This window comes from Hordeum vulgare, chromosome 5H (genome assembly GCF_904849725.1).
Source record: "Hordeum vulgare subsp. vulgare chromosome 5H, MorexV3_pseudomolecules_assembly, whole genome shotgun sequence".
In the NCBI taxonomy this organism is placed as follows: domain Eukaryota; kingdom Viridiplantae; phylum Streptophyta; class Magnoliopsida; order Poales; family Poaceae; genus Hordeum; species Hordeum vulgare.
The window spans coordinates 481,574,952-481,590,509 of record NC_058522.1 but is presented as its reverse complement, the minus strand read 5'-3'; the positions used below and the strand labels follow the sequence as shown (position 1 = coordinate 481,590,509).

At 47.4% G+C, this 15,558-nt stretch overlaps 1 protein-coding gene and 1 pseudogene across 1 annotated transcript; both read right to left on the bottom strand.

Annotated features, from left to right (window-relative positions):
* Positions 1-593: 593 nt before the first annotated feature.
* Positions 594-2,909, bottom strand: LOC123399517 (cell division cycle 20.2, cofactor of APC complex-like). Its single transcript, XM_045093920.1, has 5 exons — positions 2,472-2,909; positions 2,101-2,367; positions 1,733-2,002; positions 1,053-1,643; positions 594-956 (listed from the first exon to the last, which is right to left on the bottom strand). Exons 1-5 carry the CDS (start codon positions 2,604-2,606, stop codon positions 813-815), a joined length of 1,407 nt encoding a protein of 468 aa, XP_044949855.1. The 5' UTR covers positions 2,607-2,909; the 3' UTR covers positions 594-812.
* A 2,422-nt stretch (positions 2,910-5,331) lies between these two features.
* LOC123396946 lies at positions 5,332-6,374 on the bottom strand (annotated as a pseudogene).
* Between the last annotated feature and the right edge of the window lie 9,184 nt (positions 6,375-15,558).

Here is a 15,558-nt window from a genome sequence, read left to right as displayed (position 1 = left end):
AAGCATTAGATCATTACAAAACCTACAACTAACACACAACTTAACGCACCGCATCAAAGTTCATGAAGTAACCAGCTCCTGTACTACCTTTGTCAGCTTCTCCGTTGCGGTCTTCAAGTATGGACTTCAAAGGGCATGTGAATGTAATGCTTTGAACTGAGGTTGCTTGCACAGATTCAGTAGGGTAGAAAAAATCGATTTCCGTTTCAATAGAGGCACGCGGTGGATTCCTGTTGATGCACACGCAAACATATCTGATCTTCTATTGATGCTCACGCCCAGAGAACAAATTAACTCATCTGTTGGTGCACTGCCAAATAGACATGATCTCTGTTACATCAAACAGCCTGACCAGGCTCTACATTTCGAGGGGGGTACTCCCTGTAAGACGTTTTTTCAAGCTTGATAGGTTCAGTTTCCAGATCAAGATTATTATTATGCACAACCTCCGTCCAGCTTAAAAATACAGGAAAGATGCACATGGCCAGTCCATGCTATACCCCCTAAGGCTTCTGGATGGTAACGAGGTTCAGCAAATAAATATACGCATACAAAGTAAAGCAATCACAAGCAACCAACAAAGACACGCGGCATTTGTTAACGAGGTTCAGCAATGTGCCTACATCCCCGGGAGCCGAATTTCGGCGGCTCCATCCGTATATTATCTTATCCACATTTTAGGCAGTACATGAGCGGTATTACATACCCAGGAACTGTATTTAGCATGTTTTCTGTACACACAGCACGGCTGTCTCCCTATATGAGTAGGACCATATTCCAGTTCAAGAGATTGATTGTTGGCATTGTTCGTCTTATCGGATATGTTTGAAGCTGTTGAACATGCCGGTGTGGGAAGCCTTGGGCGCAGGCTTGGCCACCTCAGGAGTGCCAAACACGTCCCAGAAGCGGAGGGTCTCGTCCGCAGAAGCCGATGCTACCGTGCAACCGTCAGGACTCTGCAGTTTCACAGCGCGAGAAGACGATCAAACAACCAACAGGTTTAACATCTCAATTAGCATCTGCCAAGAAAAGAACTGGTGATGGGAGCGTACCTGTGCCATGAAAAGAACACGGGAGGTATGGCCACTGAGTTCGGCCATCTTGACCATCGAAGGGTACTTCCACAATGTCAGCTGGTTGTGCGTGAACCCGTGTGAGCTCAGCAGCTCCCTCTCGTTCTTGTTCCACAGAAGAGAGCACACCTGCGACCCGGTATCAACCGAGTTGAGGCATGCGCCCGTGTGCGTGTTCCAGAACTTGATGCACCGGTCGCTAGCGCCACCGCCGGTCGCCAGCAGGTTGCTCTGGAATGGGCACCATGCAAGCGCCTTCACGGCGGCCATGTGGTCCTCCAGCCTGTGCAGCCACTGGTTGCGGCCTGGGGATGGCATAGAGGATGCCATCGACGCATCCCAAATGTGCAGAAGGTTGTCGTTGCCACCGCTCGCCAGCTGCTGCCCTGAGCCAGACCACTTGAGCCCGCACACCTCCTGGCTATGCCCCTGGTACGTCTGCACGGCATGGTCCCTGATCCTCACGTCGTTGTTCACGATCCTGCCGTCCATGCAGCCGGTCGTCAGGATGTTGTCGTTCCATGCCAGCGAACCCACCCTTGACTCGTGCACACCTTTCAGAGTTCTCAACTGCATACAAAGAAGGATATTAGGCATCTGATCAAGCTGGTTAGGACATAGTTAGACAACATTCTGGGATGCTGGAAGTGTATGTTAACCAGGCGGTTGGAGCTGGTGTCCCAGAGCTGGATGTCAGACGAGTTGAGCCCAATAGCAAGATGCTGGCCATCAGGAGCCCAGCTGACGCTGGTGATGGGGCCGTTGTCCTCCTCGACTGTCATAAGCTCAGATGTGGATCCACTTGAGGCGTCCCACAGGTACATGGTGTCGCCCAGCGCAATGGACAGCACGTCCCTGCTCCCCCAGTCCATTAGGTTGAGGTAGTAGTCGTCGACGAGGTCCGGTGCATCAAGAGTCCTCTCGGCAGACTGCATTTGTCAAGTGACATACATCAGTAACCACCACCAAATGCCACTACATCTGTGGCTTCAGTGTGCATTAGTAGAACCACCGAGTATGCGCATACCTGGGGAATGTAGCGCCTCTGCTTGGACGGCTTAGCCTGGTGAGAAGAAACCGTGTCGGCAGCGAAGACCTTCTCCGGCTCCGGCGGCTTGTTCCTGAAGGCGAGGATCCGCGTCCGGTTGTTGAGCAGCTTCTCGGCGAGCAGCCTCCGGTAGGCCTCCTTGGACGGGGATGCCGCCGCGTTCTCCTTGTCCTTCTTTCCCTCCGTGAGCAGGTAGTGCGCCACGTCCATGTCCATCGCCGACCGGTCCGGGATGAACCTGTCCCCCTGCACGCACGCACGCGCCGAAAGGGAAAACAACGGGTCAGGCGTTCCATCGAACACCTTACGCGCAAAACGCATCTGCGGGAGGCTCGGATCTAGGGACTTACGTAGCACTTGGCCGACGGGTTGCGCGTGCTCAGCGACGGCATGTAGGGGCGGGATCCGGCCTCCTGGAGCGGTGGCCGCTGCACGGCGCCGGCGCGGTTCTTGCCGGAGGAGATCGAGCGGGAGCCTGCATCCATGGTTAGAACAGAAGAAACAGAACAGGCAAACAAATAACAGTAATCGCGACAGGAGTAAACGCGGATCGATGGATCGATCGAGCAAAAAAATAGCACAAGAACAGGATGCTGCAATTGAACGACGAGCGGATTGGCGAGCAGAGACGGGGATCTTGCGAGGGCGAGAAGGATTCGTCTCCCCCGGATCGGCGAGGGAGGCGGCGGCGGCGAGCACGAGAGCGGAGGACCGGAGGAGAGAGAGGAAGTCGCAGATTGCTCGATGGCTTGTGAGATTTGGGGATTTGATTGCTAGCGGTATTTGTAGGGATCGACGACGGGCGGCCGCAGGCTCGCAACGGCTAGTCGCCAGGGAAGAGGCAAGGGAAGTGTTCTTTTTACTATATGGCCCTTAGAGGATCTTACGTTGTCGAGTGACCCTTAAAAAAACTTATTTTATGGTATGATCCCCCGCAAACTGGGAAACACATTGGGCGATACACTGTGTGACGGTAATAAATCCCCGTCGTCAGTCACGTCTATGTGGCAAAAGTCAAACTCGTCAAATATACCGGTGTGTATCCCATTCCCCATCATCTCAGATTATTAACGTAGAGGGGCTAGGATATAAATGTGATATTTCAGGGGCTCACGTTCAAAAGAGCAAAGAGATAAGGAAGCACTAGGGGCGTGTTTGGTTCCATTAGTGAACATCATTGTTCAAGAAATCGGTAACTGGTAGCTACTCAGTTCGGTGAATCGGCCTATTAACTGGATTAATCTGTTGACTATTAATCGGTATATTAAACAGAAGCTTGCCAACTTATATCTAAATTATTTATGTATCATACCTTAATTCCATGCACCTAGCTATCTAATATATCAAAATATTCTATTGTAGGCATATAAAAAATAGATAAGAGGTAAAATTCATAATCGTTATACATCCAAATATATAAAATCTCAAAATTCAAAATGAGCAATTAAACATTTAAAATTATCCATATACTTGCTAACATACATCACATAATATACTACAGATAACAGCCAAACCCAAGAGTTTCATCCATCCATCTACGAAATTGTAATTCATAATCTACTAATATATGAATGTTGGACTCTCCACTAAGATATGGGGGGGGGGGGGGGAAGATGGTAGTACCTTGCCTGCTGGTGACGCCATTGAGGAAGAGATTGGGGAGCATCCCATGGGAGAGGATGGTGGGGTCGAGGCAAGCGACCAGAATGGCGGAGCAACTAGATCTTGCACGTATAGTGTGCAGACTGGCACCAATGAGAACACGACTAGCCACCAGTCAGGTTAGGAGGGGATGAAAGGAGCATGAGGAAGCGTGAGGAGGGCCAAACCCTAGGTATTTAGTAGAAAGAGGGGGTGGGAGGCATTATGTGTCAAAATTTTGGGATTTGTTTGCCCACCAGTTAATAGGCAATTAGTGATTAATCGGTATGGCAACTAATTAATCGGTATGACAACTCATTAATCGGTCTAACTGGCCAAATAATCGACATGGCAAGTTAACACGATGAATAGGTGTTATTCGATTCGGTCACCCTAAGAGTAGCGATTAACTGGTAAGTTAACTGGTTAATCGGACGAATTCTTGAACATTGGTGAACAGTAGCTGCATTGCATACACATCTCAAACCAGCTTGGTTGAGCAAAAACAGCCCCAAATGTGTGATCTGCAAGTTGTTTGGTTGCCTGCATCTAGGGTCCTTGCATTAGGTAATACGCAAGTGCACTTTGTTTGGTTGCTTGCATTGGCCAAAGCGGCACATGAAAATGGTGTTTGGTTGCATATGGCGTACATGGTGTGCTTACCTTGTATCCTATTTGGTGAGCTTACCCACAATGAGCATACCTAGCACATCAACGCCACAACACAACAATTGCGATGGAAAGGGCGAAGATGATGAAGTTCTTCAGCTTCAGCACCAACTGACGATCCGTCATAGCACCTTCCACCTTGACACCTCCAACCTTGCCACTGTCAACACTGCTGCCTCCGTGCTTTCGCACCCAGTCGGAGTAAGCTTGTTCTGCTGCCTGCCTAGTTTTGAACCCTCTATGGCTGCTGTTGCTATACGATGCCACTTGTGCACTGGCTTCTTCACATGAACTGTAAACCCCTGAAGCCTTACCGGCATACCACTTGCCCTAGCAATGCACACGAGCAAGAGTTGAAGCAGCAAATCAATGTAACACACAAGTACTCCCTCCGTTCCTAAATATAAGACCTTTTAGAGATTCCACTATAAACTACATACGGATGTATGTAGTCATATTTTAAAATGTAAATTCACTCATTTTGCTCCGTATCTAGTCTATAGTGAAATCTTTAAAAGGTCTTATATTTAGGAACGGAGGGAGTACAAGACAAGAAGTAAAGCATGCATGATCATACAACATAGCAAGTTCTACCTAGCACTACCATGATGTTATCCTACCACCACATCCAAAAGAGGGTGTCGTCCTACCACCGCAAGCTCACCATCATCGCAAGGGGTTAGTATATACCACTTCATTAAAATATATAGACCATCAAATAGTTTTCCAGCTCTAGCTACACAAAATGTACATCGTCGTCGTCGTCGCCACCATCATCGCCATCGTCGTCGGGGATCATGCACGCTCACAGGCAGCACTACTCTAGTAGTAATGCTTGCCCAGCCAGCTCCTGAGCCACAGCACCCTGTGAGCGTCTGCCATGGCAACGAACCCAACACCCTAGGCCTTGTTGTTAAGCAGGTGGTTGAGAGCTGCCATGAGAGCCTCGTCACTGAAGCTACCCTGGGTCATGACAATGCCATACAGGTCAGGGTTGACGTCGAGGGGCTTGCACTCCCTGATGACTGTTGCCACCTCCTTCACCGCCTCAGTCATGCTGCAAAAGACATTGATCTCCTCCTCCATCAGGCCTCCTCTCTTCCTCTTCCTATCATGGACGGTGTCAAAGGGCTTGTCGAAGGGCTTCTCGAAGTGCTTGTCAGGGCCATCAATGACCTTGACATCCCGGGTCGCAGGGAAGTCTGGCATGGAAGAACCAAGAGGCTCCCCCGAGCCCATGGCATACTTCCCAGTTGCCAGCCCGAAGGAGAAGATGTGTTGCATCTGGTTGTAGTTCTGTATGGGTGTGTTGAGGAACTCAGCGTCCCTTGGGTGGTCCTAAGAGTGAAACACAAGTGTTGTTAGTCGCGATTAGGAGTAGGCAATGGTGGACAGTATAAAAAGGAAGAGGGTTATGAGCTAATCGTGACATGGCCGGCGTAGTGCTCTGCCTCCAGAACTGTGGAGCAAGTGTTCTCATCCCATGAGGCGCCGCTAAGGTCTCTTAGCTTGGACACTTTGATCCATCGACCTTTCCACTTCCTCAGGTGGTTGTACACCTGGATGGCGGACACGCCCTGCCCATAGAACTCGAACACCTACTTCGCAACGGTGTTCAAGTGCACCTCCTTGAAGCCCTTACCAGTCCTAACTCCACTAGAGATGAGCTCACACATCTTGTTCAGCACGAACGTGGACATGAACGGATGCCACTTCATGTTGTTCGATCTAGCATCCTTCTTTGTCTTTGTTGTTGCAGCGACAGCAACAACAATAGGAGTTTGCTGAACGAGCACTACTAGCACATAGACAAAATCAGACGCGAACACCTCTAAATCAGGTGCCATCTCGGACATAGGTTGCGAGTCCTGGACAAACGATGAAGGAAACTGGATGTCCAACAGAAGAAGGGCCTCACTAAGATTTTGCGTCTGCGTGGTCATGTCCTACAATCGTAGCACGCATTGACAGTAAGCATAACACACAACATACCAGACAATCCATGAAAGCAGGATCATACATGTACATGGTTCATCACTATCATACCAAGCACATGCTTCATCAGTATCATATTAAGCACATGGTTCATCGCTCTCATACTAAGCATACCGCACAATCTACGAGCAGGAACATACATCTAGAAAAAACAGCTACAAATCACAGATCTAAGCACGAATCAACAGAAGCACAAGGTTCAACTTCAAACTCTACTACAAATCTAGCCTACCACATGCTTGAACATCTAACCCTACCACAAATTGCAACCGTAGCATAGCAATCAACGATATGAGCTCACAGATGAGAGCACTAATCAACCATGCATCTACATCAAACCCTATCTACAACTCAGATCTAGCTAGAAGGAATAGAGATAAAGGGGGATTGAACTCACAGAGGCCATGGATGCTCGGCGGGAGTTGGGGCGGTGAGAGAGGGGCTAAATAGGGACGGACTTGACGGGAGGTGAGCCAAAATCCTCCCATCGATTTTTTGGCGACGCGGGCGAGCTCACGCCATCTCCCTGGTCGCACAAGGAGAAAAGCGCGCCACCCTCCTCTGCATCGCCCGATCCAGGCTCGCGAGCTACTGCCGATTCGGACGTTTCCCCTGGGCCTGGCCACGAGATGCTTTAAGGTTTCTGACATGTGGGCCGCAAAGTATACACAGGCAACCAAACAGGCCACTTCCTTCCCGCGCGGGCCAGGCTAGGCCTAATGTAGGGAACCGAACGCGTCCTAAAAGTATTGTTGTTTTTTCTCTCGTCGGTACGAATTAGTTGGCATGCTCCATGGACATAGCAACCGCTGCTCGGAGGAGGATCTTGGCCTCGTCGTCTTTAGCCCGTCGGAACGCTGGTAGCCGCACTGTAGAGAGGACTAGGGCCATGGTGACCTAGCCCCCTAGCTGGCGGCCGGACAAGACCACGTCATGGCCTTCGTTGCTATGACAAACGAGAAGAAGACGACATGATCAGCGGGGCAGCATGGGACTGCGCAATGGTGGCCGTCATATTCAGAGAAACTATAATAGGTTCAAATCTAAAATCATGACACTCGGGCCTTGATGGCAAGTGTTGGAATTATGCCCTAGAGGCAATGATAAATAAGTTATTATTATAATTCCTGTATCAAGATAATCGTTTATTATCCATGCTATAATTGTATTGAATGAAGACTTAGATACATGTGTGGATACATAGACAAAACACTGTCCCTAGCAAGCCTCTAGTTGGCTAGCCAGTTGATCAAGGATAGTCAGGGTCTTCTGACTATGTACAAGGTATTGTTGCTTGATGACTGGATCACATCATTGGGAGAATCATGTGATGGACTAGACCCAAACTAATAGACGTAGCATGTTGATCGTGTCATTTTGTTGCTACTGTTTTCTGTGTGTCAAGTATTTATTCCTATGACCATGAGATCATATAACTCACTGACACCGGAGGAATACTTTGTGTGTATCAAACGTCACAACGTAACTGGGTGGCTATAAATATGCTCTACAGGTATCTCCGAAGGTGATCGTTGAGTTAGTATGGATCAAGACTGGGATTTGTCACTCTGTGTGACGGAGAGGTATCTCGGGGCCCACTCGGTAATACAACATCACACACAAGCCTTGCAAGCAATGTGACTTAGTGTAAGTTGCGGGGTCTTGTATTACGGAACGAGTAAAGAGACTTGCCGATAAACGAGATTCAAATAGGTATGCGGATACTGACGATCGAATCTCGGACAAGTAACATACGAAAGGACAAAGGGAATGACATACGGGATTATATGAATCCTTGGCACTGAGGTTCAAACGATAAGATCTTCGTAGAATATGTAGGATCCAATATGGGCATCCAGGTCCCGCTATTGTATATTGACTGAGGAATCCCTCGGGTCTTGTCTACATAGTTCTCGAACCCGCAGGGTCCGCACACTTAAGGTTCGACGTTGTTTTATGCGTATTTGAGTTATATGGTTGGTTACTGAATGTTGTTCGGAGTCCCGGATGAGATCACAGACGTCACGAGGGTTTTCGGAATGGTCCGGAGATGAAGATTGATATATAGGATGACCTCATTTGATTATCGGAAGGTTTTCGGAATTACGGGGAATGTACCGGGAATGATGAATGGGTTCCGGATGTTCACCGGGGGGCAGCCCACCCCAAGGAAGCCCATAGGCCTTAGGTAGGGGTGGGCACTATAAAACCGAAAACCGAAAAACCAAGCCGAACCGAACCGTATTAACTGATTTGTCGGTTTATTTGGTGGTTTGATTTTTGGTTCGGTTGGAAACTTTAAGGTTGTTCGGTGTTTTGTTTTTGTTCGGTTTTTGGTGCCTAGAAACCAAATAGACCCAATAAACCGATATGTCAGATACCCTATGTAATACCTTATTTTTGAAAGTGCAACAGTATGAGGGCATCACACATTTTTCCATACATAATACATTTCACGTTTCATGTGATTTTTCTACTTAATTATGGTTACTAGTTTGCATGATCGAATAAACCATAGAATGATATTAAGGTTGCTAGAACTTGTGTTTATCTTTTTGCATATTATACAATCCAAATCAGTGCTCTCAAGTCGTTCCACTTATACTGACAAGTGCATGAATTTTGGTTTTTCGGTTAACCGAACAAACCGAACCGATATATTATGGTTAATATGGTTCGGTTTCTAAAGTTTGAATGATTATTTCGGTTTCTATTCCTCCAAAACCGAAATTATATAGAACCGAATAAACCGAACCGTATTAACCATATAAACCGAACGCCCAACCCTAGCCTTAGGGGTGCCGCACCAGCCCTTAGTGGGCTGGTGGGCAAGCCCAAAGAGGCCCCTGCGCACGGAGATAAGAAAAACAAAGAGAAAGAAAAAAAAGGGGAAGTGTGTAGGAAGGGAAGGACTCCACCTTCCAATCCTAGTTGGACTAGGATTGGAGGAGGACTCCTCCTCCCCCCCTTCGGCCGAACCCCTTGGGGCTCCTTGAGCCCTAAGGAAAGGCCCCTCCTGTCACGCCCAAGATGCGACCCTATCCTCAATTTGGCACGAAGGCCTCGTTAGGGATAGAAGCGCATCTCGTCGTGTCGCAAGAATGGATATCGTTACAAGTACATGTACTGAAAAGAAGATATATATATATATTATATATATATATATATATATATATATATATATATATATATATATATAATTGGCTTACACTCGCCACAAGCTACATCAGAGTCACAACAGTACAGTACATAATCATCATGAATAAGAGCAGCGTCCGACTACGGACGAAAACAAACAAGAAAAGAAGAACGACATCCATCCTTGCTATCCCAGGCTGCCGGCCTGGAACCCATCCTAGATCGATGATGAAGAAGAAGAATAAGCAACTCCAAATGAACAATCAACGCGCTTGCGTCAAGTAACCTTTACCTGTACCTGCAACTGGTGTTGTAGTAATCTGTGAGCCACAGGGGACTCAGCAATCTCATTTCCAAAGGTATCAAGACTAGCAAAGCTTAATGGGTGAGGTAAGGTTAAGTGGTGAGGTTGCAGCAGCGGCTAAGCATATATGAGGTGGCTAACTTACGAGTACAAGAATGAAGAGAGGGATGATCTATGCAAATCGGACGTGAACTACTGATGATCAACTGAATGATCCTGAACACCTACCTACGTCAGACATAACCCCACCGTGTCCTCTATCGAAGAAGGAACTCACGAAAGAGACAGTCACGGTTACACACACAGTTGGCATATTTTAATTAAGTTAACTTCAAGTTATCTAGAACCAGTGTTGAACAAAGCTTCCACGTTGCCACATAACCGCAGGCACGACTTTCCGAAAGATTTAACCCTGCAGGGGTGCTCCAACTAGTCCATCACAAATTACCACAAGCCGCATAGAAATCCTCAATCACGAAGCTCGCGATCTCGTCAGATTCCCTAGTGGAAAACCTCAACTCTGAGATTACCCAAAGCATCACCGGAATCCCGATGCACAAGATATTTCATCAAAGGTAAAACTAATCCAGCAAGGCCGGCCGACGTGTCGACGATCCCGATAGGAGTCACGTACCTCGTTCTCAGGACACGACGGATGGGTCACACTAGGTGATACCAAACCTCGGGTTGCCCCGCGGTGGCCCCGTAGTCTGCCAATTTGGACCAACACTCATGAGGAGCACTGGCCCGGGGGTTGATTAAATTATCCTCGGGTTAATTACTCCCTATGCGGTTCATTAGTTATTAGGCAAATGTAGTACCAAAGTTGGGCCTTGCCAGACCAGCTTTAATCTAAAACGAATTATCAAGGGGGTCCCCATCATAACCCCGATCGTGTTAGGAGCGCTCATTTATGGAACATAACACCAGTAGCCGAAACTAAGGGGGCAAAGGTGGAACAAAACACCAGGCTAGAAAGGCCGAGCCTTCCACCTTTTACCAAGTATATAGGTGCGTTAAATTTAAATAGCATTAGTATATGGTGATATGAAAAGGCACCCATGTTATCACATGGAAGCAACTGCACCTGCAACTAGCAACGCTAACAACATGGTTAAGCAAGCAGTAACATAGCCAATCAGTGGTTTGCTAGGGCGTACAAGTTGAAGGTGATCATGGCATTGTTGAGAGGCTGATATTTAACATGTGGTAGGCAACGAGACATAATCGATAGCATCGAAATAACTAGCATGGCAATGATAGTAATGGTATCTGGGGAAATGGTCATCTTGCCTGAGATCCCGCTTGGAAGAAGAACAACTCCATGAAGTCGGCGAACCAACGTAGTCGAACGGGTCCTCACATTCCGACACGCTTGCGGAACTCTATCGAGACGGGCAAACCGGAAACAACATCAACACAAATATTCACCACACGATGCACAACATGATGCATAACCTACTATGATGCATGATCAGATCAAAATGCAAGGGATGGCATGGCAATTCACCTCACGCAAACACTACACATTAAATGAAGCTCGATATGCAACGGGTTGCATATCGACGAAACTCCATGATTAATTATTTAATTCACTCCCGATTACTTACACGACAATATTAAATTGTTGTTATCATGGCAAGGGGTGAAGCGGTGATCCTACATGGCATCCTAGACGGTTAACACGCGGAGCATGGAACGGAGCTATGGCACAAGAGGCATGCAACACAAGATTTATATGCCATGAATGCGTCATGCATGCAAGTTCAACATCACGGGCAAGAAGAGAAAGAAGCAGATGTCGCCACGGCGAGCGAGAGGGAACCATGGCGGCAAAACGGAGACGAAGCCACGGCAACGTTCCTACCACGATACTCGTCAAGATATCGTGCCAACGTATAAGGAGCGCGTGCGGGAATGGTAAATAAAGATGGGGTGATCCCGGTTACCGGGTTCCCATGTGTCGAGGCACAACAAAAGAGGTACACGTGCAACGGGCAACATATGACGCAAACATACATACATCTCATGCATCACATGCACACGGTCACGACAATGTCTCAACGTTATACCTTCGGAGCGTGCACATCGGAGCGGTTCGGTTCGGTGAAGGAGTACAATGGTCGTCGTGGAAGTCGAGGTCGTCGAGGAACTCGGATCTCGTCGACGGTAGTCGTTCTCTTGTCGTCGGCACAGGGTCTTCGGCGTCGGTAGTCGAACCACGGTTTTCGGCGACGGTAGTCGAACTCGTTTTCCGAAGACGTCCGGGGGTTGTCGAGGACGTCGTGGTACTCGCTGATCTTGTCGACGACCCACGGTGGCGGGGATGGCGCACGCGGCGACGACATCTAGCAGGCAACATCTAGCAAAATCTACCTAGCAGCAGCAAAGCAAGCAACCAACTAGCAGCAACACGCAAGCAAGCATAACGCAGCCAAGCAAGCTAGCAAAGCAAGCTAGCTAAGCGGCATGCAATAGCAGCTAACAGTAAAAGCTACCAACAACTACTAGCTAGCAAAGCAGCAGCATCTACGGCAGCCTAATAGCAAAAGCTACACGCAACACAGCTATGGCGACGGCAAACTAGCAACCGGCTCGGCACGGGGAGGACGACGACGCGTGGAGGACCAGGGAGGCTGCGGGATCGTGCTGGCTAGGGTTGGGGGGTCTTGGGCCTGGGCCGGCTGGCCTAGGCAGGCTCCCCTTTCTCTGTTTTGACTCTTTTTTTAAAAAAAAATCAGAAAGCAACACAAAAGAAAAAGGGTTTTAACAAAATAAAAAAATGCCTCTTTTTTACTCCTTTAAAAATACACCCCAACTTAAAAAAAATAGGTTGGCATTTTTTAAACGAATAAAATAACCTTTTGAAGAATTAAAATAAACCCTTTTACAAAAGAATAAAATCTAAACCCCTTTTGACAAGAGAATAAAATAAAACCTCTTTTATTTAAAGAATAAAATAAAAGCTCTTTAAAAGAGAAAAGAAAATGAGAGGGTTTTAAAATAAAACAAGAGGAGAAAAAAAGATAAACCGAAGGGGTTGCCCCCACATTTAATAAAATGTTTTTCTTTAAAAGAAGACGAACCCTTTTCTTTTTTAATAGGGGTTAAAACGGAAACTTTAGCAAACCGCAAAAACAAATAAAAGAGGAGAGGAGGGGAGAGAAGGTTTTAGGTCCTTGGTGCAACAGGGTTTGAAGCGGCTCTGTTGCACCCACTCTCATCATGCCAACGAACAACGCAACACTCACAAAGCACTCACAAGCAACACCGACAAATAACACAGTTGACACGATGCCATGCATGATGCCATGATGCAAACTACATGATGATGCAACAAACAAAATAATAATCACACGACGGAAACGGAAAAGAAGGGGGAATAATCTTCTGGGGCGTCGGTCTCGGGCTGTCACACCTCCCCTCCCCCCTATATATACGGAGGTTTTAGGGCTGATTTGAGACAACTTTTCCACGGCAGCCCGACCACATACCTCCATGGTTTTCCCTCTAGATCGCGTTTTTGTGGATCTCGGGCGGAGCCCTGCTGAGATTAGATCACCACCAACCTCCGGAGCACCGTCACGCTGCCTGAGAACTCATCTACCTCTCCGTCTCTCTTGCTGGATCAAGAAGGCCGAGATCATCGTCGAGCTGTACGTGTGCTGAACGCGGAGGTGCCGTCCGTTCGGCACTAGATCGGAGCGGATCGTGGGATGGATCGCGGGACGGTTCGTGGGACGGTTCGCGGGGCGGATCGAGGGACGTGAGGACGTTCCGCTACATCAACCGCATTTGTTAACGATTCTGCTGTGCGATCTAGAAGGGTACGTAGATCTGAAATCCCCCTCGTAGATGGACATCACCATGATAGGTCTTCGTGTGTGTAGGAAATTTTTTGTTTCCCATGCGACGTTCCCCAACAGTGGTATCAGAGCTAGGTTCATGCGTAGATGTCATATCGAGTAGAACACAAAAGTTTTTGTCGGCGGTGATGTGCGATTTGCTACCCTCCTTAGTCTTTTCTTGATTCCGCAGTATTGTTGGATCAAAGCGGCTCGGACCGACATTACACGTACGCTTACGAGAGACTGGTTTCATCGCTACGAGCAACTCCGTTGCTCAAAGATGACTGGCGAGTGTCGGTTTCTCCAACTTTAGTTGAATCGGATATGACCGAGGAGGTCCTTGGATGAGGTTAAATAGCAATTCACATATCTCCGTTGTGGTGTTTGCGTAAGTAAGATGCGATCCTACTAGATACCCATGGTCACCACGTAAAACATGCAACAACAATTAGAGGACGTCTAACTTGTTTTTGCAGGGTATGCTTGTGATGTGATATGGCCAACGATGTGATGTGATATATTGGATGTATGAGATGATCATGTTGTAATAGTTAATATCGACTTGCACGTCGATGGTACGGCAACCGGCAGGAGCCATAGGTTTGTCTTTAAACTAATGTTTGTGCTTGGAGATGCGTTTACTATATTGCGAGGATGTATTGTTGGAATTATGCCCTAGAGGCAATAATAAATATAGTTGTTATTATAATTCCTGTATCAAGATAATCGTTTATTATCCATGCTATAATTGTATTGAATGAAGACTCATTTACATGTGTGGATACATAGACAAAACACTGTCCCTAGCAAGCCTCTAGTTGGCTAGCCAGTTGATCAAAGATAGTCAGTGTCTTCTGATTATGAACAAGGTGTTGTTGCTTGATAACTGGATCACGTCATTAGGAGAATCACGTGATGGACTAGACCCAAACTAATAGACGTAGCATGTTGATCGTGTCATTTTGTTGCTACTGTTTTCTGCGTGTCAAGTATTTGTTCCTATGACTAGAGATCATATAACTGACTCACACCGGAGGAATACTTTGTGTGTATCAAACGTCGCAATGTAACTGGGTGACAATAAAGATGCTCTACAGGTATCTCCAAAGGTGTTCGTTGAGTTAGTATGGATCGAGACTGGGATTTGTCACTCTGTGTGATGGAGAGGTATCTCGGGGCCCACTCGGTAATACAACATCACACACAAGCCTTGCAAGCAATGTGACTTAGTGTAAGTTGCGGGGTCTTGTATTACGGAACGAGTAAAGAAACTTGCCGGTAAACGAGATTGAAATAGGTATGTGGATATTGACGATCGAATCTCGGGCAAGTAACATACCGAAGGACAAAGGGAATGACATACGGGATTATATGAATCCTTGGCACTGAGGTTCAAACGATAAGATCTTTATAGAATATGTAGGATCCAATATGGGCATCCAGGTCCCGCTATTGGATATTGACCGAGGAATCCCTCGGGTCTTGTCTACATAGTTCTCGAACCCGCAGGGTCTGCACACTTAAGGTTCTACGTTGTTTTATGCGTATTTGAGTTATATGGTTGGTTACCTCATATTGTTCGGAGTCCCGGATGAGATCACAAACGTCACGAGGGTTTTCAGAATGGTCCGGAGACAAAGATTGATATATAGGATGACCTCATTTGATTACCGGAAGGTTTTCGGAATTACCGGGAATGTACCGGGAATGACGAATGGGTTCCGGATGTTCACCGGGGGGGGGGGGGGGGGCAGCCCACCCTGGGAAGCCCATAGGCCTTAGGGGTGCTGCACCAGCCCTTAGTGGGCTGGTGGGCAAGCCCAAAGAGGCCCCTGCACAGGG

What these genes read in the sequence shown, in the direction of transcription:
- LOC123399517 (XM_045093920.1), bottom strand. Translation starts at nt 2,606, where the DNA reads ATGGATGCAGGCTCCCGCTCGATCTCCTCCGGCAAGAACCGCGCCGGC. An exon ending in ACACCAGCTCCAACCGCCTG is followed by an intron (nt 1,644 to 1,732) that starts GTTAACATACAC and finishes CTTTGTATGCAG; the next exon opens with TTGAGAACTCTGAAAGGTGT. An exon ending in GTGTTCTTTTCATGGCACAG is followed by an intron (nt 957 to 1,052) that starts GTACGCTCCCAT and finishes GTGAAACTGCAG; the next exon opens with AGTCCTGACGGTTGCACGGT.